This window comes from Mercenaria mercenaria, chromosome 7, assembly GCF_021730395.1.
Source record: "Mercenaria mercenaria strain notata chromosome 7, MADL_Memer_1, whole genome shotgun sequence".
NCBI lineage: Eukaryota > Metazoa > Mollusca > Bivalvia > Venerida > Veneridae > Mercenaria > Mercenaria mercenaria.
The window spans coordinates 41,062,995-41,089,128 of record NC_069367.1 but is presented as its reverse complement, the minus strand read 5'-3'; the positions used below and the strand labels follow the sequence as shown (position 1 = coordinate 41,089,128).

At 35.3% G+C, this 26,134-nt stretch overlaps 1 protein-coding gene across 1 annotated transcript; it reads left to right on the top strand.

Annotated features, from left to right (window-relative positions):
- Positions 1–297: 297 nt before the first annotated feature.
- On the top strand, positions 298–25,218 carry LOC123554369 (long-chain-fatty-acid--CoA ligase 4-like). The gene is made up of 15 exons (XM_053548196.1): positions 298–479; positions 1,628–1,840; positions 2,326–2,503; positions 2,844–2,950; positions 4,202–4,343; positions 6,349–6,429; positions 6,859–6,987; positions 7,378–7,442; positions 7,785–7,856; positions 8,679–8,818; positions 12,696–12,868; positions 14,224–14,298; positions 16,535–16,723; positions 17,297–17,572; positions 18,614–25,218. Exons 1-15 carry the CDS (start codon positions 345–347, stop codon positions 18,769–18,771), a joined length of 2,133 nt encoding a protein of 710 aa, XP_053404171.1. The 5' UTR covers positions 298–344; the 3' UTR covers positions 18,772–25,218.
- Positions 25,219–26,134: the final 916 nt, after the last annotated feature.

Below are 26,134 nucleotides of genomic sequence, written 5' to 3'. Positions count from 1 at the left end.
TTACTATCGGCTCTCACATAATGGCGATAACGCTTGCTGTTGTTTGTTTGTTCCCAGAATCTTATTTTTGTATTTTTTTTTTCAGGAAAACAGGCTTAATATCAATCAGATTAAAATCATCTCCTGTTAATGCTACGCATTTAGGAAGATTGAGTATGTAAGTCAGATTGGGCTTAACATCTACAATTGTCCTGAAGTTTAATGCGGCAATCAAGATGTATTGTTTCATTTCCCGTATAAGCTTGTAATTTCTTCCAATATTCCATATTAGTTAAGCATTGTTGTTTTTTCTTGCAGAAATGGGCTTAGTACCTTTGACGTTGTGAAGGTAGTGCATTACAGTGATGGCAGATATTTTTCTCCACCTGGTGTTTGGCGTGTTTAAGGCTGTGACATTGGTGTACAACATTGTAACGTTTGTTCCATACTACGTAGTGTGTCAGCCAGGAGAAAAGCTGAAAAGGTCGAACAGGCTCAAGGTAAATGCATGACTTCAAGCACTTTATGATAATGAGCCGCACCATGAGAAAACCAACTTAGTGCGTTTGAGACCAGCATGGATCCAGACCAGCCTGTGCATCCATGCAGTCTGATCAGGATCCATGCTGTTTGCTTTCAAAGCCCATTGCAATTAGAGAAACTGTTAGTGGACAGCATGGATCCTGACCAGACTGCGCGGATGCACAGGCTGGTCTGGATCCATGCTGGTCGCAAACACACTATGTTGGTTTTCTCGTGGTGGGGCTCAAATATCTAACATAATTATAATGTTCATATATGATTGTTCATTGAAATCAGCTTACTTAGATATATAACATGTTTTGGCTGAAGTATATCATATTTCATACCTCTTTTTGAAATTATTATAAAATGTTTCATAAATTGGGTTGTGAAGGTAATTTCTGTAACTGTAAGACTATGTAAACATCCTTAAGTTAGTGACCGATAGAAATACACTAAGGTAAAAAGTTATTGGTTTGCATTTTGGTTATTTTGAAATAAAAAGTATTTATGTGGAACTAATTCATATGGATATCTCCAAAATTTAATCCAGCAAACAACTTCCCATGATTTTATGTTCAAAATTTGAAATCGGCTAACTCATAATCCCTACGAAATATCCTTTTTGCCAAAACAACAAAATTAAACAGTTTCACAGTAATAATGACTTCCTTCAGTTTCCATAGTTTAAGCTCTTCTTTTGAACCAGTTAGTTCTTCTTTCCAAGGACTTCCATAGACAAGTGGCTAAGGTCACTGACTTCAGATCACTTGCCACTTACCAATGTGTGTTCGAGCCTCTTTCAGAGAGTTGAATTCTCAATATGTGCCTGCCTGTTATGAAATAATGCATGAAGGGGCACCTGAGGTCTTCCTCTACTATCAAAAGCTGGAAAATCACCATATGACATATAATTGTGCCGAGGTGATGTTAAACCTAACACAAGAAAAGGTTTTTCTTGACATTATGAAAAGGTCCTTTTGCCACTGCACATACATGGTTTAAGGAGATAAAATGAAACCTTAGTCAGTTATTTTCTTGGTATGTAGGTATTAGAAAAAGGTTGCATTTACAGGAGTTGAATACTTGAGGCAAGCTGATAAATTTGTGTTACTTTTGACACCAGGCAAAGAGAATAGAAGAGTCTCCAGATTCACCCTATAGAGCTGTAGATGTAGCTTTAAAGGAACTAACTACCACACCTTTTCCTGAATGTCGTACACTAGACGACCTATTTATACGTGCTGTTAGAATTTACGGAGGAAAGAAATGTCTCGGTACAAGAGAAGTTCTACGAGAAGAGGATGAAAAACAACCAAATGGAAAAGTCTTTAAAAAGGTAGGTATGCATGTATTTAATGGGCAGGACAGTGATTTTGTAAATATGAAATTTATCACATTAAAATACCCCAAAAGTTGTAAATTGTTAATTTGCACATTAATAAACCTTACTGACATGATAAGTTCTGGAAATTTAGATGATGTCTGAGACGAGACCATGTTTCTAAATTGCAAGAACAATTGCAATGCTTTTCATGAACTATGTTTCTGAAAGTATTTACAATGACTAAAAGTTAGTGGTCCCATAATAAAAATTTCACAGTTTTTGTGTGATTTCATTTTTGCATTGCTTTGCTGATACAAAAAGCCAATTGCTTGCTGAACAATGCTGAAACCACAGACGAAATAAATGCTAATTGTTTGGAAATTTTCAAAAATATTGTAGGTCTGCTACCTTAATTGTTTTATTGAATCTTGCAGGAAGATAAATGAATGAAAGTTGTGCAAAGAAATAGCACTGTGTTTGTTTTTTCTGTTGCACAGGTCATTTTAGGTGAATATAACTGGATATCGTTTGAGGAAGTGTTCACACGAATTACCAACCTGGGCAGTGGTCTGTTAGCTTTAGGACAGAAACCTCGGTGTAACACTCTCATTTATGCAGAGACCAGGGCTGAATGGATGATAGCAGCTCAAGCATGCTTTAAATACAACTTCCCAGGTAAATGGTATGGATGATTCAGGTTTTGGAGGGGCGCAGAATTGGTGGGAAAGCAGTGTTAATTTCTGTTACATATTCTCAAAGAAAAAATTAGATTCAAGTTTTTGTATATAAAATTTTCAGAATAGTTGGTAAATGTTTTTAGAAAGATTAATCTGTTATAGAGAAAGTACAATGTAAAAGGATTGTGACTGAAAGCATGGTAAGACAAAAATATATTCATACAGTTATGATATAATCATGAAAGCTAACTGTACTCTGTTTAATTACACCAAAAGACAATAGTTGCAACATGCTTGTCAGGGTAGCCTCCCTTTATTTAGTGTATCATATGTTACAGTGGTGACATTGTATGCCACACTGGGAGTAGATGCTCTGGTGCACGGTATCAATGAAAGTGAAGTTAGTTATGTGATCACATCAGCAGAGCTTCTACCAAAGTTTCAGGTATGTATCAGATAGTAATCATACATAGGAGCCGGCTTTGTTAGCACAGTAGGTTATGAAGGGTATGAATCAAGAGGTTGTTTATGAGGCAGATGTATAATTGTAATAATGATTTGACAGAAGAAATTATGTCTGGAGTCATTTGTCCTCCATATGATTCATGTGAGGAAGTTGTGAATTACTTGAGGAGACAATCAGCACTGGTGAGAAGTGTTAAAACTCTGGCTAGGTTGACTAGCCACAGTTATATTCCTGAAATATTTTATATACTCTTTTTCAACAGTCAGGGGTGTAACTGTTTTAAGTTATGTAACTTATTTCAGTTATTTTTTCAAGCATTTTATAACCTGTATTAGTTATAAAATATAAGTTAACTCAGGTAAGTTATTCAAAAAAGGCCTTTTTGCTGTTCTCACAAAGTGACCTGTACAGTGAAATAAGTAGCAATCTGTGGTTAATCAAATTCCCTTTTAGTCTGATCATGACCTGATAAGCATAATGGGATGCTAAAGATGCTAAGAGTTTTATAGCTTTAAACCTTTTGCGTAAAACTTTATCAGCCTTGCATAAAAATTTTTACTGCATAGCTGGAAAGATAAGAGTTCAAGCATTCAGGAAATAATTGCATTAGTCACATTCAAAATGAGGAATTGGCACAGGAGGGCTTTGTAATATTTTATGATAACTGAAACAAGTTATGAAAATATAAGCAATAACTTAAATGGGTTATAAACTGATAACTTGAAACAGTTACACCCCTGACTGTTCAAACAAACAAGTTGAGAGAAATGTGTATACCAAAGCTGGGCTGAAAACGTGCAGCTCTACCTTTTAGTTAATCAACAGTTGTTGTTCATTGAAGAACTATATTTTCTTGTATTATATTTTAGGATTATAGTTTTACAATCATTGGAATGTGTATTACTACACCCTGGGTAATTTTCAGATAGCCTTTATTTAGTGATCTCATGGTTAACAGCCACATTCTTGGTGTTCAGAATTTAGGAAATGTGTTTGTGTTTCAGGACACACTGCAGATTAATAATAACAACTTTTTTGAATTAGCGAGTGCAGTAGCAAACAAAACCATCTTGAATATTGCCCAGTCCACAATAATGCTTTAGGAGGTTAGGTTTTGTAGATGCATTTTGTTCTTTTTGCCGCTGTTAAACTTCTTCTGGCTGTTATCAGACTACTTGTAAATTATTATCACTGATGATTTACCTTTAAAGATTGTAATATTTATTTTAGGGAATTTTAGACCAGATTCCAAAGGTTTCTCACCTGATTGTGATGTGTGATGAGCAGAAAATTTCAAAGAAAGACTTTCCGAGCCATATAAATATACTGACCTTTGCTGAGGTGGAACTGATTGGTGCCGAGCCAGATAACAGTATTTATTTTATGTTTTCCAGTGAATTATAGAGTTTTCTCAGTGAAATAAAAGTGATAATCCACAGTTTTGAAACAGTAGATTATCATTTTTAGCTCGACTATACGAAGTATAAGGAGAGCTATCCTACTCGCGTCGGCGTCGGCGTCTTTCCGCGTCCCCACCTTGGTTAAAGTTTTGGTGCACTTTCTCTTTTTCAACATATCTCTGTAATTACTTGATGGATTTGATTCAAACTTGAAATACTTATTCCTCATCATCATCCACATCATCTGACATAAGGGCCATAACTCTGGCTCCAATATTTCATGAATTATCCCCCCTTTTCACTTAGATTTTCAGGTTAAAGTTTTGATGCACTTTCACTCTATCTCTGTTATTACTGAATGGATTTGATTCAAACTTAAAATAGTTGTTCAACATCATCACCCACATCATATGACACAAGGTGCATAACTCTGGCACCATTTTTTCATGACTTATTCCCACTTTTTACTTAGAATTTCAGGTTAAAGTTTTGGTGCACTTTCACTCTACCTCTGTTATTACTGAATGGATTTGATTCAAACTTAAAATAGTTGTTCAGCATCATCACCCACATCATATGACACAAAATGCATAACTCTGGCACATTTTTTCAAGAATTATTCCCCCTTTTTACTTAGAATTTCAGGTTAAAGTTTTATGCACTTTCACTCTATCTCTGTTATTACTGAATGGATCTGATTCAGACTTAAACAATTGTTCAACATCATTACCCTTATCATATGATGCAAGGTGCATAACTCTGGGACCAATTTTTCATGAATTATTTCCCCTTTTTACTTAGAATTTTAGGTTAAAGTTTTGATGCACTTTCACTCTGTCTCTGTTATTACTGAATGGATTTGATTCAAACTTAAAATAGTTGTTCAACATCATCACCCACACTATATGACACAAGCTGCACAACCCTGGCACCAATATTTAATGAATTATGCCCCTTTTTGCTTAGGATATACTTATATAGTGTTTTGATACATTTTATCTTTACCTCTCTTATTACTTTAAGTTGATTATTTTTGACATAGACTCAGGCTATTGTGCAATATCTTCATCCACAATTGGAGTCATTAAACACTCCAGTGACAGCTCTAGTTTCCTCAGATGTGCCCAGTTTCACTATCCAGCATCGAAATAGTCGAGCACGCCGTCTCCTGTGACAGCTCTTGTTATTTTTCACTGTTTTTGCCGAACTAGTTCCGGTACTCCGTCGTGATTGAAGTCAAATTATATATCGAGCGTTATTAATACCGGGGACCATAATGACGATGACGTCGTTAAAATGACGTCATTTGTGTTATGCTTTCTGCTGGTCTTTCCCGTGATTTTCAACATTTTATAAATTACGCAACAAAAGAAGAGTTTTACGCAATTTGAAATAAAAAGAAAATTTGTTTATGTCAGTGAAATATCAGTTTTATTTCACTCGTGCGCACCAAAAAAGTCATTTTCACTGGTGGCTACGCCTTTTGTGAAAATATCAGTTTTTGATGCTCACTTGTGAAATAAAATTAATATTTCACTGAAACAAACAAATATCCTCTATGTCCTCTACTTTGTTCCATCAAAGTTATTGTTCAGAGGCTCTTGATGCCTTTGTTTACAATATGACTGCCACATTTTTTGTTATGAACAAGATATATTAATTTCTTGTTGAGTCCTATTTCTAGTATTTTTTTTTTCTGATATTATTCAAAGGTTTGAATATTTATTCACATAGTAGAAACTTCTATTGAATGTGTGGTAAAATAAATAGCAAGAATAAGTTACATTTTGTTACTTTGAACTATTTTTGATGTATGAATCTTCTGTGTGCTGAAATTGGTATGTTTAGCAATAGTAAAATTGTATTTTATCATGAAAATTGTGCATGAATTTTTAGTATTTTGGTATTTTGTGTTAACTTTGATGTTGCCCATGCTAGAGTCTGTTTTTTTCGCTATATGACCATACTGTATTTCAGTTAGAACACCAGTTACAAAGCCATCGAGAGATGATACAGCTGTTATTATGTATACATCTGGTTCTACAGGAAAACCCAAAGGTATGAAAACAATATTTATAGTCCAGATACTTTTCCTTTCATGTTTAAATATTGACTTGAAATTGTATTAAGACTGTTTCCTCTGGCCAGAAATACGTTATAGAGGCATTGAGGACTAGTAAGAAGCCTTAACATTTCAAAACTTGCATACAGACAAATAGAAGCTGCAAATATTTTTTTGAGATTTTGTATATTTGATAGAAATAAACTTTCTATTTAGAGAAATGAATTATGGTGTTATATACAACACTGTAAACAAACTTTTCAAGTGTGATGACATTAGGTCAGGAATATTGGATCAATGTTGGAGGATTGATGGTCTGATACCACTAAATAATGATAACTAAATCTATTTCCGTTGTTATTATAAGCCATTGTAAAGTGATTTCTGAGGGTGTGAGACCACTAAATAATAATAATATATTTCAGGTGTAATAATAAGCCATGGTAACTTGATGTCAGGAATGTCGGGTCAGTGTCAGAGGATTGAAGGTCTGGGACCACATGATACATACATTGGATATCTACCTCTAGCTCATGTGCTTGAACTTAGTGCAGGTACATGACATTTGCTTAATAGGCAGTTACTTCTCTTCTCTTTATCCATATTTTCTCTCTGGATTCTGTAGTCTAAAGTAACGAAAAATAAAAAAATTGAACATTATAAGTATCCATCCGTTCATTTGTTTATCGTGATTTTGTGTCCAGTCAACATTCTTCAATTTTCATGGTATATATTGAAAGCAAAAATGGGTGCATCATTCGTTCTTGGAAGATTGGTTATGATTGATAAAGCTGTGCTGCCTAGGCTCCTGCTACCAGAGATTTTTTTTTTTACAAGAAACTGCACTTAAATGCTTTTGCATGTATCTTTTTTATGCTGTCAACAGAACTATGAGGATAAGATCTCTATTTTTTGACATGTTAAATATGATTGCTATGTTTCAGAAACTGCCTCCCTGTCACATGGTGTAGCCATAGGATACTCCTCTCCTCTCACACTCACTGACCAGGTTAGAATTCTATTATTTTCTGTTGTTAGTGTATTTGTCAGTGATAAAAAGTGATTATAACTGTAGATTTTGGTAAATATTTTTTTTTTAATATTAATGATCAATACAGCACTAGAATTTAAAACAAACATAATGTATTATCCATCCCTTTAATATCCAAATTCAAATACCGACACACTCGCATACAAATACACACACTCATAAAATTTCATAGAGTGTAAGATGCCACCTTTAGTCAACATAAAAAGCCACTTGTAAGATCAAATCATAAAATATTTTAACATGGAATAAATGTTTCTAGAAAATGTTCACTGTTTTTCTATGATATTTATTTTTTTTCAGTCCAGTAAGATCAAGAAAGGAAGTCAAGGGGATATTAGTGTTCTCAAACCTACACTGATGGCTGCTGTACCTGTAAGTATTATATAGATGTTAGTAAGTCAGTTTTAGACTTTAGGTGAAGCTTTTGCATGTTGGGTTTTAAGTCACACTGATATTTAAGGTCATAAGATGACTTTCCGGCTTTAAGGTAATGGACCAGTGATGACATTGGGTATTTTCCATTCGATAGCATTTTCTCTGTATGTGATTTTAGCATTGTCTGGGTGTTACAGAAACTTGCTTGTAAGAACTATATTTACAACTGTAGGATGCTTAAATAACAGAGGAGAATATGAAATGGTATGGAAATTGCCGATTACCGATACAGGTTCACTACATTAGTGGTGTTTGAAGACAAAAGATGCCGCTTATCTCATTATTTTAGGCATGTGGAGATGGGGGGTGGGTAGTAGGGGGGCACCTGTGTAAGATAATCGACATTCTGCAGGCTAGATGGATTCCTCACATACCAGAATTACGCATCCTAAGTAGATTTTCAGTACTGCTATAAGAGTAGAACTAAGTGATTCAAATCAGTAAACTTAATCTCTTGGTCACAGAGGCCCCTTCAGGTAAACAAAGTTCACTTAAATAAAGCAGAATGAATACATTCATTGACATATTTTTTGCAAACATTTTATGTAGGAAAGTTGTTAGATAATGGAAGAAGGTGACAACATTGAGAAACCAAGGAAGCTGTTGGTAGTTTTATGCATCATTTTATGGGAGTTAACCCAAGTTTAACTGTATAGAATTTATTTAATTTATAGCTGTATATTTATATAGCTTTATATAGTGACTTGTACTAGTGACAGTGTTTCTATTTTATTTCAATACTTCGTTTTTATATGACAGGTTATTATGGACCGGCTGTATAAAGGTGTATGGGACAAGGTGAAGTCTGGCAGTCCATTCAGCCGTGCTCTCTTCCAGTTTGCCTATGAATACAAGAAGAACTCTCTAGAGAAAGGATATGACACACCTGTTTTTAACAAGTAGGTTTCTGAATAGTATTCTTTCTTTACTACTGCTAAATAGAAAATCTTTCTTATTGTTTCTAAATAGAAAACCTTCTTTTAAATATTGTTGCTAAATGGAAAACCTTCATCAATGTTGGAACACCTTTCTTTGCTGCTGCTGAATGGAATACCGGTATTTCTACACTGTTGCTAAAAAGAATACCTTTCTTGAACCATTGCAATTTTAAAAAGAATTCCATGCTTCACTATTGCTCACTGAAATACCTTTCTTTTCTGTGACTGAATGGAATACCTTAAAAAGTCTTTCCTTTACTGTTGCTAAACATAATACCTTCTTCACAGTTGCTAAATGGATCACCTTTCTTTGTTGTTTCACTTATTACTGTTGCTAAATGGAACGCATTTCTTGGCTGTTGCTAAATGGAACATCTTTCATCACTGTTGCTTTCATCTCTGTTGCTATATAGAACATCTTTCATCACTGTTGCTGAATGGAACATCTTTTATCACTGTTGCTAAATGGAACATCTTTTTCACTGCAAAATGGAACATCTTTCATCACTGTTGTCAAAGGGAATGCTTTCTTGGCTGTTGCTAAATGACATCTTTCATCACTGTCGCTAAATGAAACAACTTTCTTCACTGTTGCAAAATGGAACACCTTTTTTCACTGTTGCAAAATGGAACATCTTTCTTCACCGTTGATAAATATGATACCTTTGTTGCCTATTTCTAATTAATACACCTTTCTTCTTTCTAACTGATACACCTTTCTTCACTGTTTCTAATTGATACACTTTTCTTAAATTGTGCTAACTGGAATACCTTTAGTTCACTTTTGCTAAAGGAGACACAGAGATTGTAAATACTGTTTATGCCTAAACCTGTATAGGTACCAAAATACAAACATTTTAATAACTCTAGCTGAGGGAGTAAGGTTTGACTGTGATTGAGCTGAAATCTATCCTATCCTGTATGCAGCTGGTACCTTGAACACTGCCCAACTGTACTATGTTGTCTTTGATTAACTTACTGTTGCTGCTGTCAGCTGTTTGTTTAATGAGACACAAAACTAGACTTAAGTCAGTCAGTAGATACAGTACAATGGGCTGTCAATTGAAAGGTTTTTCTAGTTTAATTCCAAGGCAAAGCACATGTTCTCCATGATGAATGACACTAGACAGTATTTCTCAAGTTTTTTATCCTCAATTCCTTATGCATGTGGGGAAGTTGTATGGTACAAAATTCACCCAAACTGGTTATCAATAAGTTGATCCTTTCTCATTAAGATTTCTGCATGACTTGAGTGGTATAGGTAACAGACTTTTATTAAAAAAGTGAAAGTGTTAAACAGAACAAAAAATTAACTAGAGACGTATACCTCTTGAAAGTTTCTGTAGGTACAGTTCACATGCATCTTGGTAACATGTATACTTTTTCTGAAGAAGGGTGAAAAACTAAACTTGAAGTTTATGTTAGAACTATGAAAATACTGCACATAAATTAACTGGTGTATCCAGAGGCTCTGCTAGAGGTATGTTCCTCTATGTGTCTCAGTGTAGTTACGGGCCTTATCTTCAGTTTTGTTTTCAAAAAACTGCACTGAATATTAAATTTTATGGTGTTGGCCTAAATGAATATTTCACAGGGATATAAATGCATGGATTTTGACATTTTTTACATAAAATGGATGCAACATAAACTGGTTCATTAGGATTTAATTTTATGGATTGACTCATCTAGAAATCCTGAAAATTAATCCTGCACAAATAGTAATGATTTTACAGTAATGAAGAAGGCATTTATCAGTTACCACAGGAGTTGAAAAGTCAAAGTCTAAGAAATATCTGTTGTAATCATTTCAGATTGTAAACGTCATTATTTTTAATATACAAGAGATTCATTTATTTATTTTGTTGGGTATAACATCGCATCAACACAGTTATAGGTCTACCTAGGTAGAACCACCGACCTTCCGTAAGCCAGCTGGATGGCTTCCTCACATGAAAAATTCAAAGCCCTGAGTGTGAGTCAGGCTCGAACCAACAGCGATGAGGGGCAAGTGATCTGAAGTCAGTGACCATAACCACTTGGCCACGGAGGCCCCTAGTATACAAGAGAACCTTCATGGCAAAGATTTTTAAGGTTTTTAGATTGTGGTTCTGTTCAGGTGCCTGCCTCTGTCTGAAACTATTTCAGGACATTCAGCTTTAAAGATCAGACTTCGGTTCTAACCAGGAAAACTTATTTCAGTTGGTAACACCTTAAATGTTTAATGGCCTCCCAAAATGGAAATAAAAAGTCACAATGAAAAATGCATGTACATGAACTTGACATTATTCTCATATTGGTGTATCAGTTAGTGCTTATTTTAGCATCCAATGGTAAAAAAGAAGAATATGGTGGTTATTGGGTAAATGATCCTTCTATGAATTGTTACCATTTCCTGTCAGTTCTATTGAAATTGAAGCAGCAATTTTAAAATTGCTAGAAAATTCAATGAATGATTAATGCTTTGTATAGTTTTAGTTTCAAAATAAATGCTAGTATTTCAGCTGACATTGAAAAATAGAACATTAATTTTTAGCTCGCCTATTCGAATAGTGAGAGCTATTCTGCTCACCCAGGCATTGCCATCTTGGTTAAAGATAAGTGCGCAAATTACCGTTAATATCTCGTTAACCAACGTTTGTATTGGATTGAAATGTCACTCATGGTTTCCCAGTTACCTAACTCTTGATTGAATGAATACAAATTATGGCCCTTTTACGACTTAGAAAAAATTTGGTAAAAGTTTAGCTTGTATAACTTATAACAAACTGTGTCTTAGTAACAGCTGTATTTATTGGATTAAAACTTCACACAGTCCTTCTCAGTCATCTAACCTACTAAAATAACCAAGGGAGATAACTTGTAGTTGGAATTGATATTAAATATGCCACTTTTTCAACTTAGAAAATTTGGTTAAATTTTTTGCATGGAATTTACTATCGAGCTGTATATCAGTAACAATTTAAACTTTACAAAAGACGTCCTACAGTACTCATCAAACATAATTACATATTCAAGTCAAAAACTCTTGGTTGAAAATAATTCAAATTATGGCCCATATTTGACTTAGAAAATTTGTTCGAGGTTTGAAGGCAGGTTGTTATCACTGCAATAATAAAATTTGATTTTGTAATGAAGTGTAATTATTCAGTTATGAAAGTCTTATCATATTATCATGTTATATACTTTGTTCAGCTAAGGAGTTGTTAGTAGTCGAGTGGACTGTTTTATGGACAGCTCTTGTTTATATTGGTCTCATTGAATGAATCCATTGTAACAGTTATCTATAACCTGATACTGCTACATGTTTATTTATGACATGTCACAAATATACCTGATTCCCTTGTGTTCTGAGTGAATGCCACTTGACTTCATTGTTCATCAGTGGCAGTCATTAAATATTTATATGTAAAGCTATCAGAATCAGAAATATTTTCCAATTTGGAAACAAAATTATGCTCACATTCCTAATTCTATTAGGTCTGATCAGATTTCTAAAATACAAAAATAGCAGTAACTGTTATTAAACAGCTGAAATACTGTTGACAGAATGACAGAGGAGTTTTTAGTAACAAATGAGCCGTGCCATGAGAAAACCAACATAGTGGGTTTGCGACCAGCATGGATCCAGACCAGCCTGCGCATCCGCGCAGTCTGGTCAGGATCCATGCTGTTCGCTTTCAAAGCCTATTGGAATTGGAGAAACTGTTAGCGAACAGCATGGATCCTGACCAGACTGCGCGGATGCGCAGGCTGGTCTGGATCCATGCTGGTCGCACACCCACTATGTTGGTTTTCTCATGGCACGGCTCAATTATATTTTTACAAATTGTACTTTCAGAATCTTGTTCAGTAAGATACGGCAGTTGTTGGGTGGAGAACTGAGGATGATGTTGAGTGGAGGTGCTCCATTGTCAGAGAAAACCCAAAGATTCATGAACATATGCTTCTGTTGTCCAGTTCTCCAAGGTTACGGCCTCACAGAGACCTGTGGTGCAGGAACAGTTTGTGATGGTAGGTGTCACGATTCAGGTCAGAAAATAAAAAGCTTTTTCTGTGGGTAATGCTTGTTTAGAGGGCTAAGGCTTTATCAAGTGGTAGAGTTTTTGTTTTCACCCTTTGTCTGTATATACATCACATAAGTTTTAAAAGTAAGCAGGTTTCTCAAAATCTATTAGGCCAAGTGCTTTCAGACAACTGTCTTTGGCACTGTAAGATGACCTCACAGTGCAAGTTACATAACTAGCTTTTATTTTGTCAAAAGTATTCCCCTTTTAACTTTAAAGTTTTGCATGTAATTTTTGGTTAAAGTTTTACATGCAAAAAGGTTTCTCTAACACTACTCGACTATGTAAATATTTGCAAACTTCTCACTTCTTCTGCATCACAAGATTATTTCACAGGACAAGTCACATAAGTCTAGCTTATATTTTGATACAATTACGCCCCATTTTGACATTGAAATTTTGTGAAAGTACAGCATGTAAGCAGGTTCTCAGAAAATGCTTGATTGAATGCTTTCGAACTTATCACAAATCTTTGACATCATCAGATGACATCAAATGGCAGGTTTCATAACTCTGGTTTGCATTTTGCAGAATTATGCCCCCTTTTGTCATAGAAATTTTGTTGAAAGAATTTCTTGCAAGCATTAAACAGGCCTTGCAGGAAATATTGTTCTGAATCCTTTCAGACTCTTCGTATGTCTTCAGCATTATGAAATAACCTTCTAAACTAGGTTCCATATGTCACCTTACAGTTTTGAAAAGCTTTTGTATGTAAGGTAGGATTATAAAGAAAGGTCTAAAATAGTTGAGCACGGTGTCATTACACTGCTCTTGTTTTTACAGGAAAGCAATTTTTATTTGTTAGATCAATGATTGATTTACATTTGAAGAAATTTTAGAATCATATATATATACAAGAATTTATATATATGAGCTGCACCATGAGAAAACCAACATATTGGCTTTGCGACCAGCATGGATCCGCACAGTCTGGTCAGGATCCATACTGTTCGCTTTTAAACCCTATTGCAATTTGAGAAACTGTTAGCGAACAGCATGGATCCTGACCAGACTGCATGGATGTGCAGGCTGGTCTGGATTCTGCTGGTCGCAAATGCAGCAGTTTGGTTTTCTCATGGCGTGGCTCATATGTCAATTGAGAAGAAGCAAGCCTTGATAAAGACATTATGGGTACCTAAATTTCAGTGTTGACAAACAAAATGTTCATCCATTCATCATAGAAATTTGCAATATTTCTTGTGTGGTTTGAAATTGTAAAACTTGTTGTAATAGTTGATAGTATGCATTTGTATGTAAAGGTAATAAGTAATATGCTGCATTGCCATGCCTTTAAATTTTCAGTGAATGATATGAGTACAGGGCGTGTGGGACCACCGGTAACTTGTTGTGAAATCCGACTGAGAAATTGGCAAGAAGGTACGTACACAGTGAATCTGTTGAGGGGCATTCCTCCAAATTTTTGTTTGTTTGCAGATGACAATGTATTCTAATATAAAAGACCATTTAAACATTGTTATGTCTGAAACTTTGTTGATCTGATATAAAGTAATAAAGTAATGCTAAATTTGTACTATTTTACTGCTAATTTCTGTGGTGTATCAAACACTTAAGAGAGTTTTTCTATGCATTTTACAAATTACAGCCTAGAAGTCACTGAATTACGATGCATTTTTTAGCTCACCTGAGCACAAGGTGCTCAAAGGTGAGCTTTTGTGATCGCCCTGTGTCCGTCGCCATCCGTCGTCCGTCCGTCTGTCATCAACAATTTGATTGTTAACACTCTAGAGGTCACAATTTTGGCCCAGTCTTAATGAAACTTGGTCAGAATGTTACCCTCAATAAAGTCTTGGACGAGTTCGATATTGGGTCATCCGGGGTGAAAAACTAGGTCACCAGGTCAAATAAAAGGAAAAGCTTGTTAACACTCTAGAGGTCACAATTTTGACCTAATCTTATTGAAACTTGGTCAGAATGTTACTCTCAATTAAGTCTTGGACGAGTTCGATATTGGATCATCTGGGGTCAAAAACTAGGTCATTAGGTCAAATCAAAAGAAAAGCTTGTTAACACTCTAGAGGTCACAATTTTGGCTCAATCTTAATGAAACTTGGTCAGAATGTTACTCAGAATTAAATCTTGGACGAATTTGATTTTGGGTCATCTGGCTTCAAAAACTAGGTCACCAGGTCAAATCAAAGGAAAAGCTTGTTAACACTCTAGAGGTCACAATTTTGGCCCAATTTTATTGAAACTTGGTCAGAATGTTACCCTCAATACATTCTTGGACGAGTTCGATATTGGGTTATCTGGGGTGAAAAACTAGGTCACCAGGTCAAATCAAAGGAAAAGCTTCTCAACACTGTAGAGGCCACATTTATGACTGTATCTTCGTGAATCTTGGTCGGAATGTTTATCTTTATGGTCTCAAGGTCCAGTTTGAATCTGGGCCATGTAGGATCAAAAACTAGGTCACCAGATCAAATCAAAGGAAAAGCTAGTTAAAACAGTAGAGGCCACATTTATGACCATATCTTAATGAAACTTGGTCAGAATGTTAATCTTGATGATCTATAGGTCAAATTTTAATCTGGGTCAGGTGAGGTCAAAAACTAGATTACTAGGTCAAATCAAAGGAAAAGCTTGTTAACACTCTAGATGCCACATTTATAACTTTATCTTCATGAAACTTAGTCAGAATGTTAATCTTGATTACCTTTAGGTCAAGTTCGAATCTGGGTCATGTGGGGTCAAAAACTAGGTCACCGGGTCAAATCAGAGGAAAAGCTAGTTAACACTTTAGAGACAACATTTATGACAGTATCTTAATGGAACTTTGTCAGAATGTTAATCTTGATGATCTTAGGTCAATAGGTCAGGTGAGCGATACAGGGCCTTCATTGCCCTCTTGTTAGCTTCTAAATGAAGTACTGTTTAGATTGAAGGAGATCTGCTTTAATATATAAATGATACTGTCTCCCACATGGAGTTGGGGAGATATATTGATTTAGTGCTGTCCATTCTGTCCATCTCCCACAAAGTTTGTCCATGCAACTCCTCCGACACCACCGGGCGGATTTAAATTAAACTTCACAGGATGGATCGTTGCCAAGCGTAGTTGTGCATATCGTTCGATGATTTTCAGTGGAGTTACTGCTCTTCATTCATCAAATTTCATGATGTTTTGGCCACTTCTCTTATATTTTTGGATGGATCTGCACCAAACCTCACAGGAATGATCAGTGCAAAGCTTAATTTTGCATATTATCAGCATTTTCCAATTCAGTGATTTTCGGCAGAGTTATAGCCCTTAATTTTTTGCATTTTACAATTTCTATATGGTAAATGGTGGGATATATACGTTTTTCATAAAAAAAAAAACAACTTCCAGTTGATTCATTTCTCTGTTACAATTTTTATAATTTGTCCTCTTTTATTCCTGGAAGAATATTAATAATAATTATATTTCTCAGTTGGTATTTTTTTCAGTTTAATGCTCCAAGCGGTAAATTCAAGAAAACATCTTGCTGATTTAGGGTTTAAGTGTGTTGTATCAATGGAAGCAATAGACATTCTGAAGTATTCCACTTACGATAGCTTACAGTTACTATGGATATAGATTAATGATGACTAAGTAATTGATTATATATTTTAGGAAACTACCTGAACACCAACAAACCCTATCCACAAGGTGAGATTCTGATAGGAGGAGGGAATGTAGTACAGGGGTACTACAAGAACAAGGAAAAGACAGAAGAAGATTTTACTGTCATTGACGGGTTACAATACTTCTGTACAGGTGATATAGGGCAGGTGGAAAAAGATGGCAGTCTTAGGGTGATAGGTGAGTCAGCTTTAGTCATACATGAAACCTTTAACTGATATAATGCTGTATATGAGATTTTATTGTTTTTTTTTTGTGAAAACCTCTAAGAAAGGATTTTGAAAAATCATTGGTTATTGAATGTCACTAAGGTTAGGTCAGGAATTGCCCAACTCAGTGTAAAGAGCACAAGACTGATTGATAGAGATCTCCAAATGAGGCAGACTTCTCTGAGGCAGTTTGATATATTACAGAAGACAGAAGAGTCTTTCATCCATTACTTTTTAATTATGTTGGGAATGTTATAAAAAGTAGTCACTTTATTGCAGAGAACATGTTTGTACTTGAACAGAATTTAGGTTAACTGGCTACCTTTACATAATTGAAAAACAGCATTAAACTTGTGTGTTGCATTATTGCTGCATTTGGTCTGCTTTTGTACAGAGATGGTCAGATATTATAATGCTATGATTATACAGCTGACATTTTAGGACACACATGTAAATAAGATTTGGAATGGAAAACAATTGTGTCATAGGGAAAAACTAAGTTTTTGAACAATGTTATACCTTTTACTAAATTGCAACATTTCAGATCGTATGAAGGACCTGGTCAAGCTTCAGCATGGAGAGTACATATCTTTGAGCAGGATTGAAACAGCCTTAAAGATGTGCCCCCTGGTGGAACAGATCTGTATCCATGCCAACAGTTCTCAGTCTGTATGTATAGCGCTGATTGTACCAAGCCAGAAAAATTTGACAGAACTGGCTAAGAAAATTGGTATCACAGGAAAAGAGATAGAAGATCTATGTGAGGATGAGAAAGTTGAGAAGGAAGTGCTGAAAGAATTAGCAACTGCTGGTAGAAAAGGTAAGTGTATACTGGCAAATGTCAGTGCTTAAAACAAAGCAGTAACTGTTGTGAAATGTTATTTGTTGGCTGAAAAATTTCATGGTTTCTGTTAAAACAGCCTTTTCTGTGGAGCATGAATTTCTGGATTTTCAATATAAAATTGAAATGAAAGGGGAATTTGCTTATTAACTGGGAGTTAAATTTTTTAAAATGATGCAGTGAGATTTAAAAAGCACATTATGTTTCAAAAGGTGGCCATATATCATGAATATTTTACTGCATGAACCACTTCCAACTTGACACTTAGCAATATTTTGGCCTTGCTAATAATCTGATTTTTAGTACTTAATTATAGGTGAGTTTCGACACTTAAATATTTCCGATTTGCTATTTGCAATTTATGAATACAGCATCTCTGTGAAATTAATTATTTTTGTGTGTACATAAGTTTGCGGTTTTGACTAAAACAGCTATTTTTGGGGATATGAGTTTGTGGATTTCTAGTTCTAAACATGCCCGCCCACTTAGCTCAATAGGGAGAGGGAAGATCTACGGATCGCTGGGTCGTGAGTTTGAGCTATTTTTGGGGGATGTGAGTTTTTGGATTTCTTCTTTTAAAACATGCCGCCTGCTTAGCTCAGTAGGGAGAGCGCAGATCTATGCAGCGCTGGGTTGCGAGTTCCTCGGGCGGGGCGTATGTTCTCCGTGACAATTTTATTAAAGACTGTGTCTGACATAATTCGTCCTCAGCCTCTAATTCATGTGGGGAAGTTGGCAGTTTCTTATTTCACAGTATTGTTAGAGTGTGAATACTGCAGAATTTGTGATTCTGTAATTACTGAAATATTTGTAATTCTGCAAATACTACAAAAATTGTTAGCCAGCAAATACTACAAATTAGTTTTTTTTGTGAATACTGAAATATTTGTAATTCTGTGAATACTGCAGTATTTGTTTTGTGAATACAGTAAAATTTGTAAAACCTTCTACTGATTATGCAAGTAGAATCGTCAGTGATGTATACCTATATTAACAAATGGAATCTTTGTATATTTACAGCTAAGTTGGAGAAGTTTGAAATTCCATCCAAATTAAAGTTGTGCCCTGAACCCTGGATGCCTGACACTGGACTGGTTACAGATGCATTTAAACTGAAACGTAAAAACATTGAAGAAACATTTAAACCCAGTCTGCAAAGAATGTATTCATTTGCATAAAGATATTAGATCATGACACAGTTGATATTTAGTGTTGATGTATACATCATGTAATGTATTTTTGTAGCAAGCATTAGGTTACAGGACCAACTACTTTGAAGGTTGTTAGTAGGTTTTTTGTATATGGATGACATATTTTTGGAACTATTTTTCTGATTCCTAGTAACTCCATATTAAGGGCAGTTTCAGCAGTTGTGCAACCCTGTTGCGCAGCTGTCCATCCATTACAGATTCTGTTTTTCATTAGTCAGAAAGTTGAATTATTTTCAGATGATATCGCACACTTTGCCTTAATGGAAACAAACTGGTTGTGAACAATTTTAAGTTGATAAAAAGGGAATTGGTTGGTTTTTATCTAAAGGGAAGGCAAATGAATACAATTACAGTTAAATTTTTATTCCTGTTAAAGAATGTGTAAATGTCCCAAAGAAACGTGTAAAGGACGATTATTTTCAGAATTGAACTACAAGAGAATGAAACAATTCAGGGAAATAGTAGAGTAAATGGCACATGGCAGAAATGAACCAAAATTTGGGAAATTTCTAATTATTGGATACCCATGATTTTTATGTTTTTTTTCTATTACATATGACATTAGCTATTTAAGTAGGAAAGACAAAAGTTGCCTGTTGCAAAAAAATGTGATTTTGTAGTTTTTGTCACATGTTTAATATATCCGAGAAATTTTCACAAAAAAATAGAAATTAAAGAAAACATTTTTTTTTCATGTAACTTTTGGAATTTGTAATATTAAAGTTATAATCATTTGTCAATATTTTTATTACGTTATACTTTTTTGGCTGGAGTGAAAATTTAAGAAAATTTAACCAATTTATCATGATACTTTTGCTTCAGTTCCTGGTTATCATACAGTGTAATTGAATACCAATTTCAATTGGTCATGCATTTATCCTGTTCATAACATATTTTATAAACAGGCGTAGTGATATACTGTTATGATCACTGAAAATGATGAGTACATTTTGAAGTAGTTATATGTAAAATTAAAAAAAAATACTGTCCATAGAGAACATTTTCTAGGAAATGCCCTTAACTGGGGTGAGTGTCCACTTTGCTGGATGCAGGAATTTTTTATACTTAATTAACACTAAGTATAGACAAAAGGAATTTTTACTTTGTGTGCTAATTGTTGTAAAAGGTGCATTTGCTGTACATCTTACAATAAACAACATGAAATATACATAAGTTGGAATTGCACTGTAAAACGCATTTGGTTTGTAAGAAGTTTTTGTTTGCTCATGTTCGCAAAATTTTTCCGTCAGAAATTATGAAAATTTCTATAAGTTATTTAGATTTTAAACCTGGTGTTTCCAAAAAACTTTCCAGTTGCACAGACTCACAAAACTAACATGTTGTGTGTTATTGAAAAAGGATCATTCAGTGCAAATAAGTGAAATAAAGTTCACATGAACTGAAAGTGTTTTACAGTACTTTTCACTTAAACTTTTTGTATATTAGCTACAGTAACCATTTTCTTGTTTGCAAGTTATTAATATTGTTATGTTATTCTTCCGTGTTAACCTTGTTATGTACTGTTACGTTTTTAGCTCACCTGTCACATAGTGACAAGCTGAGCTTTTGTGATCACCCTTCGTCCGTCATCAGTCCGTCCGTGCGTGCATGCGTCAACAATTTCTTGTCTGCACGATAGTGGTTTCATTTATGATTTTATTTTAACTAAACTTGCACACAACTTGTATCACCATAAGATCTCGATTCCTTTCTTGAACTGGCCAGATCCCATTATGGGTTCCAGAGTTATGGCCCCTGAAAGGGCCAAAATTAGCTATTTTAACCTTGTCTGCACAATAGCAGCTTTATTTATAACTTGATTTTTACCAAACTGGCACACAACTTGTATCACCATAAGATCTTGATTCCTTTCTTGAACTGGCCAGATTCGTTTATGGGTTCCAGAATTATGGCCCCTGAAAGGGCCAGAATTAGCTATTTTGACCTTGTCTGCACAATAGCAGCTTCATTTATGACTTTATTTTAACCAAACTTGCACACAACTTGTATCACCATAAGATCTTGGTTCCTTTCTTCAACTGGCAAAATTCCTTTATGGGTTCCAGAGTTATGGCCCCTGAAAGGGCCAGAATTAGCTAATTTGACCTTGTCTGCACAATAGCAGCTTCATTTATGATTTGAATTTAATCAAACTTGCACAAAACTTGTGTCACCGTAAGATCTCGATTTCTTTTTTAAACCAGCCAGATCCCTTAATGGGTTCCAGAGTTATGGCCCCTGAAAGGGCCAAAATTAGCTATTTTGACCTTGTCTGCACAATAGCAGCTTCATTTATGATTTGATTTTAACCAAACTTGCACACAACTTGTATTACCACAAGATCTTGGTTCCTTTTTTGAACTCGCCAGATTCCATCGTGGGTTCCAGAGTTATGGCCCCTTAAAGGTCCAAAATTGGCTAGTTTGGCTTTTGCAGCCATATAGATACCTCATTTATGGTTTTATTTGATACAAACTTCCAAAATATCTTCAACAACGATAAATCTTGGATTCCATGACGAATCACATCCAGTCGTAGGTTCCAGAGTTATTTTATATCTGATTACCTCCCCTGATTGTAATCAAAATGGATTTATATCAGTAAGTACTTATAGGACTTATTTGAAATTTCATTATTGTCATTTGTTGGACTGAGCCAATCAGGGTATATAACTATGGACTGATTTTATGTCAAATTACCTCCCTTTATTTCAAATTAAAATGGGTATATCTCCATAACTAATGAAGATACTGATCTGAAATTTCATTTATGTCAACAGATTTATTTGGCAGATCCTTCTTCTGTTCACTTACAATAATTTTTTTTTAATTACTTCCCTTTTACGTTACTATAAATAGCTTATTTTAAGTAACTTTTTTTATTATTGGCCGTAGGGAAAAACCGAGACCACTTTTATGTGGTACAACATGGATGGAACCTCCAATTTTTAGGTGTATTTTGACATATCTGTACCTTGTAAGAATTTTGTTTTTCTTTTTGGTTAAATTTCTTCCCTTTGTTGTTCCTGTCCTTTGAACTTAGATATTTTTTCTGAGGACCTTCTTGTCCTCAAGTGCAATGATAACAGGTGAGCGATATAGGGCCATCATGGCCCTCTTGTTTCTTTCTTGCTGTTTATTTCTGTACTCCTTATGATAGCTTAAGCTTGGTACAATTGAAAAATTCTACAGTGTATTTTGATTTAAGAAAAGTATTTCTGCAAAACATGAAGATTTCTACCCGTGTATAATAGTGGAACTGTTTTTTATGCTTTAACCGATAAAAAAAACGGCTTGAGTTTTCTTGTTAAAAAGCAGGTAAAAAAGTGTAATTAATCTCCCGCCGTGGCGGAGGGATTATAGGAATGGTCTGCGTCCGTCCTTCCGTCCGTAACAAAATCGTGTCCGGTCCATATCTCCTAAATCCCTTGAAGGATTTTCATGAAACTTGGATCAAATGATCACCTCATCAAGACGATGTGCAGAACCCATGAGTCAGCCTTGTCGGTTCAAGGTCAAGGTCACAACTCAAGGTCAAAGGTTTGAGCCTGCCATTTTGTGTCCGCACTATATCTCCTAAACCCCTTGAAGGAATTTTATAAAACTTGGGTCAAATGATCACCTCATCAAGACAATGTGCAGAACCCATGAGTCAGTCATGCCGGCTCAATGTCAAGGTCACAACTTAGGGTCAAAGGTTTGAACCTTCCATTTTGTGTCCGCTCTATATCTCCTAAACCCCTTGAAGGATTTTCATCAAACTTGGGTCAAACGATCACCTCATCAAGACGATGTGCAGAACTTATGAGTCATCCATGTCGGCTCAAGGTCAAGGTCACAACTGAAGGTCAAAGGTTTCAGCTCTGTAACTCTAAACCCCTTGAAGGAATTTTATAAAACTTGGGTCAGATGATTACCTCATCAGAACGATGTGCAGAAATTATGAGTCAACCATGCCAGCTCAAGGTCAAGGTCACAACTAAGGGTCGCAGGTTTGATCCTTCCATTTGGTGTCCACTCTGTATCTCCTTAACCCCTTGAAGGATTTTCATCAAACTTGGGTCAAATGATCACCTCATCAAGAACTCATGAGTCAGCCATGTCAACTCAAGGTCAAGGTCACAACTGAAGGTCAAAGGTTTCAGCTCTGTATCTCCTAAACCCCTTGAAGGATTTTCATGAAACTTTGGTCAAATGATCACCTCACCAAGACGTTGTGCAGAATTCATGAGTCAGCCATGTCAGTTCAAGGTCAAGGTCACAGCTAAAATCAAAGGTTTTACCCTTTCACTATCCATAGCAGTGGCGGGGGATTTAGCTGTCTTTCAGACTGCCTTGTTTTTAAATTTGTAACAGGTTCTTCTTAAAGATACTTTGACATAATTAATATATGCAAGTAAGTTTGTGATGTGTAAGTTCTCTTAGCCAGTTTTATGTTCAGAATATGTAGGGCTCATATATCATGGCATTCGGTGTTCTTGTATTTAGCTGAATGTTAACCCATAGCCGCAAGTGATTCTGCTTCTGCGACCAGTGTGGACCAAAATCAGCTTACATGTCCATGCAGGCTGATTATGGTCTGCACTGTTCGCTATTCAGTCTGTAAATTTTCAGTGACCACCCCTTCAAATAATAAATGGTACTGCCCAAATTGAACTATAGACCAGTCTTATTTTAGAAATTTAGCAGGGTAAAGGTTAAAAGAGCATGCCTCCAGGTTTAGGTCAGATGCTTTTTAATTTAGAAAGTATGAAGTTGTGTTAGATTGAAGAAAAATCTCTTATAGATCTATGCAATATTTAAAGATATGAAAACATGCATAGTCTATTAAGGTTGCAGAAAAAAAACAAATAAATCATAGAAATTTAGCTGTATTTTATACCATAATGTACAAATATCAACTTTAAATTCATTGAGGTGTTTTTTTCCTCTATATATAAAGAGGTGTTTAAGTTGCTGGCTGTATGTATTATACAGGCAATATCTTTTCTTTGTAAAAGAATGTTTCCTGTATTTCATCAGTAATTAACCATGATACATTTTGAAAAAGCAATATTGGAGATGCCGAGTACACTGCATTTTAATATTTGCATTTTATTGTGTTTCATTTATCGTAGGAGGAAGGTAGGGGTAAGAACACTCTTTATCATGCTATGTTACAAACACTTAATTAGGATTAAAAGTAAACTTACTTGCAAAAGCCTACTCATTACTGAAATAGTCTTTTTATTGACCTAGAGTGAGACTTTTCTGTAAAGTAGACGGTCTCAATCTTTTAAAGGCTGATCACTTACAGATCAAGTACAAGCCTGTTCATGTCTAGTCTAAAATAGTCCAGATATAAAGAGTCCTAATCTACATACCTTTCCTTGTATATTTCTCAATAACATCTTTGCACTATTTCTCAATAATCTTGCACCATTTCTGAACAACATCCTTGCATTGTTCTCAATAACAATAGTTGTGTAGGCATACTATGTTAAAGTGGAATTATGCGCATTTTCAAGTAAAGTTCCAGCTGAAATAGATGTGTGTGTTAGTGGGTGGAGGAAGTCATAGCTTTTAACCCAATATATCAAATTCTTCCTGTTACCAGTACGAAAAAATACCTTTCCAAAGATGACTTTTGTTAGTCTTTTAAGAAAAGTCAAACTTCACGCAGGAGTTGCTTCCCTTCAGTTTCAGAAATCTGTACCTATGGGTAAGGGAGATCACTGAGTAGGATATTGAAGAAAAGAACTACTATTTCATTTGTCCAGTTTCTTTATTTCTAAAGCATCAACTTCAAATACTTATGAGGCTTTATCATTAATTTAACACATTTAAATGCACAGTAGCCGAACATTGCTTTTATAAAACATTCTCCAAAAACATGCCATGTGCAGTAAGATGTGCATAATGCCACTTTAAAGAAGTGTGTATATTTGATCATTTGTATTGTATTGATGGTCTTATAAGCAATACACAGAAACTGTATCCAATTTTATGCTGGCTAGTTGAGATATTTCTGGAACCACTGCTTTAATCAGGGGACTCAAAGGGTCTTGCTGTATCAGTGTTATTGCAGGTGGTAGACAAGTTTTGATTTCTTAAGTCATATTTTATATATATGTTACTTAGATGTAAGAGCAAAATTTTAAGTCCTTTTTGGTGCAATATAACTTATACTGTGTTGGTGCGCTATAAACACCAGCTCAATAATCTTACACAAGTTTTACTTTAACTCCATTTTTCAAAACAAACCTATTCCTGTGGGTAAGTTTGAAGAAATGCATTTTCTTTAATGGTTGACAATATGCTGTAGAGTGCTTTGTACTTTTTTTATAACCCGTTGCATTGTATTTAATATAGTTGCTTATATAAACACAAAATGCATACTCATTGAATGGTATGGAATAAAATATACTCAGTACTTTACAGTGTTATCTCCCTTTTTGTTACTGAATAAACATATTAATATGTTACAGATCCACACTAAATAGGTCGTACAGTATTTATATCTCCCACACCACTGTGGTGGGAGACATTAATTTACTCCTGTCTGTGTGTGTGTGTGTGTGTCCGTCTGTCACAAATCTTGTCTGCGCTCTAAGTCAAACATTTCTCATCCGATCTTCACCAAACTTGAACAAAATGTGTTTGCCAATACGTAGACGGCCAGTTTCGATAACTAGCCAAATCGGCCCAGGCACTTCGGAATTATGGCCCTTGAATTACTGAAAAAACTGATGCCAGTGATACAGGACTAGTGCATTGTTGAATCAGATACATAATGGAGAAGAAATGTCAATCTAGATGATTAGGCAATTGTGGGAGACATGCCGGTTTCCAGACAATAACTCGTGAAAGGCTTGACAGAGTTAAAGAATTATTGGTACACGGGTGTAACATTATAAAATACAGGTCAGTTTAGACTATGAGGTCAAAGGTCAAGGTCACATTGACCCAGAACAGTTAAACGGTTTCCTGGTGATAACTTGAGAACGCTTGGGCGAAGGATCATACATTTTGGTACACAGGTGTAATATCATAAAAACAGGTCAAGTTCGACTTTGAGGTCAGTAGGTCAAGGTCACAATGACCCAGAACAGTAAAACGGTTTCTGGATGATAACTTGAGAATGCTTGAGCCTAGGATCATGAAAGCTGATTGAAAGATTGGTCATGATTAGCAGGTGACCCCTACTGATTTTGAGGTCAGGTCAAAGGTCAAGGTCTCAGTGACCCGGAACAGTAAAGTCATTTCCGGATGATAACTTGAGAACGCTTGGGCCTAGGATCATGAACGTTGAAAGGAAGGCAGGTGACACCTTTTGATTTTGAGGTCAGTAG